Source organism: Mobula hypostoma, chromosome 9, assembly GCF_963921235.1.
Source record: "Mobula hypostoma chromosome 9, sMobHyp1.1, whole genome shotgun sequence".
NCBI lineage: Eukaryota > Metazoa > Chordata > Chondrichthyes > Myliobatiformes > Myliobatidae > Mobula > Mobula hypostoma.
The window spans coordinates 27988953-27992756 of NC_086105.1; the positions used below are offsets into that span (position 1 = coordinate 27988953).

Sequence of the window (3804 nt, forward strand, 5' to 3'; positions counted from 1 at the left end):
TCACAGTCACAACAGGGGTACTCAGGAAAAATAAGACATGATTTCCATTCCCAGTCAGTATTCACTGGCCCACTCTCACTCTGTAATAATGGATATCAGGTGGGGTGGTAAAAGAGAGACAAAGATCAGGACACCAGAACCTTTTATTTAAGCTCCTATGCTAGCACATGTGTTCCATTCAAACCTCCTCCCATGTTTAATTCTATTAACATAATTCTTTCTCTCTTCTCTTTCATGTTTCTCTACCCTCCTGTTCAATACAAATATAACTTAGTTCAATTCAACCATTTCTCTTTGATTGCAGGATCCATAATCTGACCACTTTCAGAATTAAGGAGTCTTCTGAACTCCCTATTTACCTGTTTTGTATTGACGTCCCTAGTAATGTTCTGTAACTGGAATGTTTACTCTGTCGTCTCCACTAATTACTTAATGGTAAACTCAACAAGATAGCGCCCATGACCAACAATGTATTTTGAACTTTGAACTCTGCTTCCAAATAAGATCTACGGCAATGAATACAACAAAGTTTCAGAAATAGAAAACACCTGTGAAGGAGGACGCTATACTATCAAATTTTTAGATAATACCAAATTTTCTTGTTAGATTACTTATCAGTATTCTCTTTTCGGGAGAAAAGGGACCCAGCCTGCATTTCCTTTTCTGATATGTTTAACCTCACATTTCTCATAACACTATATAACATTTTTCACATCTTCTCCACAGTTGACGATCATATTTGTCCATGATAATCATGTTTTAATTATGGTTCAAGCATGTTTTGCACATTTCTTCTAATAAGCAATTTTATTCAATTTTAAATAAACCCAACTACTTGGTTTGTTTCTTTCGGTGATTTATGTATTTCAATTTACAGATCCTTTTGTTCCTCTACCACACTTAATTTATCCCTATTAGGAGAATAATTTACAAATAAATTAGAATCAGTGTGTTCATGAATGTTATCTTTTAATAATTATCATCAAATGTAAGAATTGAGCTTTATTATAAATTGTAAGCATCAACAATTCCAACAATGATCTGCATATATAAAGAGTTCAGGAGCAGACAATACCTTCTAAAACTCAGCAGTGAAAAGCATACATTACAAATCCACAATCCCATTGTTCATATCTGGGAAGAGAAGGATTTACCAAAAGGCCTCAGGGAAGTCTTAATTGTGGCCATCTTCATGAAAAGAGACATGTCAACCACAGCGAAGTGCATTGTCAGGTTCTTCCTCAACTTCCTGAAAAAATTGCACCCTGAACCATTGTATGAATTCTATCCACTTAGCGGAAATTATCCTTATGATGCAACTACTCCAAGAAAATTACAGGGAGCAGCACAAATCACTATACATGGTCTTTCTTAATCTGTGGAACAGTCTTTTCACGAAAATCAACCTCTATTTATGTCATAAATACAAGAGGTCTTGCAGGTGCTGGAAATCTAGAGCAACACACACAAAATACTGGAGGAACTCAACAGATCAGGCAGCATCTTAGGGTGCTGATGAAGGGTCTTGGCCCAAAACATGGACAGTTTATTCATTTCCATTGATGTTTTGCCAAGTTCCTCCAGCATTTTGTGTGTGTTGCTCTCTTTATATATTGTCACACAAATCCAACCAACAGGCCTGGAACAAAACCAGCATTAAACAAGTGTGTCATCACCTCAAACTTTTCTAAATCTTTCTCACCATAATTTTGCACTTCCTCTCCAATCAATGTCTTCAAATTCGACGCACCAATGCAAAGATTAATTCCACACTTAATAAATCAGCATCTGGAATTTCTAGCAAAATAACTGAGATTTCCCAACAAATGATTTACAAGTGTTTCATCATTTTCATTCACATTCCAATAAAAAAGCCATCAGATATTAATAAAAAATAAATTCTCATGGGAGTGGAGTTAAAAAAGAAAACACACTAGCTATGTTCTTTCAAATTATGTACATGTTATTTTTCACATTCAACAAATATAAAAGTTAACCATTATCAATTTTGTAGATACTTTTGTTGTTTTGGGATTTCCTCCAAATCCATGATATTCATAATGCAAGTCTTTTTTTTATCCCCGAATACTTTAGTTCATGCATCTACATATATCCCATTCATTACGAAATCCATTTTAGTATAGTGCCTTCTTCTGTAGGATTCTATTACCTGTTTACTTAATACTATAATCACGATTGTTAGAAATAACAATCCAAACAATAAAGCTGTAATCAGTCCACCTTTAATTTCCATTTGTAAATCTCCAAATTTTCCTGCTGATTCATTCTGATCTCCCAAATTTTGCCTGGGGTCTTTTTCTTCATCATCCTTTTTATTAGTATCTCCATTGTTTGACACTGCGGTTTTAATTTGAAAGAATGGAGTTTTAGCAGCTGAGTTTCTGGATTGAGTGGGTTGCTGAGTTACAGATGGATTCAACTTTCTTGCCGAGACAGTGGTGATGGTGGTCATTGGTCGTGTTTCTGGAAGAGCAGTTTTCAATTGTGCAGTGGTGGTGGTGGTGATTTGATGGATCAGAAGAGTAGTATGCATGGCTGGTTGAGCTGTTGTGGTTGGGAAAGTAGTGGTCATTGTAGTTTGAATTGGAGTGGTTTGTAGGGTGGTTGGGAGGGTAGTGGTTGTAGGTTGATTGGTGGTAGTTGTGAGGGTAGTGGTTGTAGGTTGATTGGTAGTGGTTGGGAGGGTGGTGGTTGTCGGTTGGTCAGTGGTGATCGGCAGGGTAGTGGTTGTAGGCTGATTGGTGGTGGTTGTGAGGGTAGTGGTTGGGAGATTAGTGGTTGTCAGTTGGTTGGTGGTGGTTGGGAGGGTGGAGGTTGTCGGTTGGTCAGTTGATCGGCAGAGTGGTGGTTGTAGGCTGATTGGTGGTGGTTGTGAGGGTAGTGGTTGGGAGATTAGTGGTTGTCAGTTGGTTGGTGGTGGTTGGGAGGGTGGAGGTTGTCGGTTGGTCAGTGGTGATCGGCAGAGTGGTGGTTGTAGGCTGATTGGTGGTGGTTGTGAGGGTAGTGGTTGGGAGGATAGTGGTTGTCGGTTGGTTGGTGGTGGTTGGGAGGGTGGAGGTTGTCGGTTGGTCAGTGGTGATCGGCAGAGTGGTGGTTGTAGGCTGATTGGTGGTGGTCCGGATCGTAGTGGTCGTAGATTGAGATGAGGTGGTTTGGAGGGTGGATGGAGGAGCAGTGGTCATTGTAGGTTGAATGGTGGAGGTGGTTTGAAGAGTAGTGGTTGTAAGTGGTTTAGTAGTGATGGTAGTTATTGCCTGGGTCGTGGTTGTCAAGACAGTTCCTGCTAACATAGAAGTTATTGATTGAATGGTGGGGAGGGCAGCCGTTCTTGTCTGTGTTGGTTGAAGTATTGGGAAAACAGTGGTTGGCACCGTCTTGGCAGATGTCAATAAGAGAGCATTTTGGAGGGTGCTGGTTGCTGTTGACTCCTTAGTTGTCACTGAAGAGGTTGTCTTCACAGGTAACTGTGTAATAGCCACTGGAGGAATGGAAGATGTAGTTTTAGTAGAAGTTGATAACAGAATCATGGGTGCTTTGAAAGTGGTGGCTGTCACTGGTTGCTTGATTCTTGAATGAATGGTGGTCAGTGGGAGAATGTTGATTGTTCTTTGACTCAAAGAAAGACCAGGAGCTGAAGTTTTGCTATCACTTAGAATTCCATTATTCGAAGATTTTTCTCCACTCTGGGAATTCTTTGTTGTTATATTTAATGTTTCCACATTTGTTTGATCTACACGCAAAAGAAAATGTTTGTGTACTTCTCATAAAGTCATTGTAATACAT

The 3804-nt window shown here is 39.3% G+C and overlaps 1 protein-coding gene across 1 annotated transcript; it reads right to left on the reverse strand.

The window, feature by feature from the left end:
* Positions 1-1565: 1565 nt before the first annotated feature.
* Positions 1566-2911, reverse strand: LOC134351586 (hepatitis A virus cellular receptor 1-like; the record flags this gene model as incomplete). Its single annotated transcript, XM_063057942.1, has 1 exon — positions 1566-2911. A coding segment is annotated over one exon (816 nt), but the record flags the coding sequence as incomplete, so codon positions are not given.
* Positions 2912-3804: the final 893 nt, after the last annotated feature.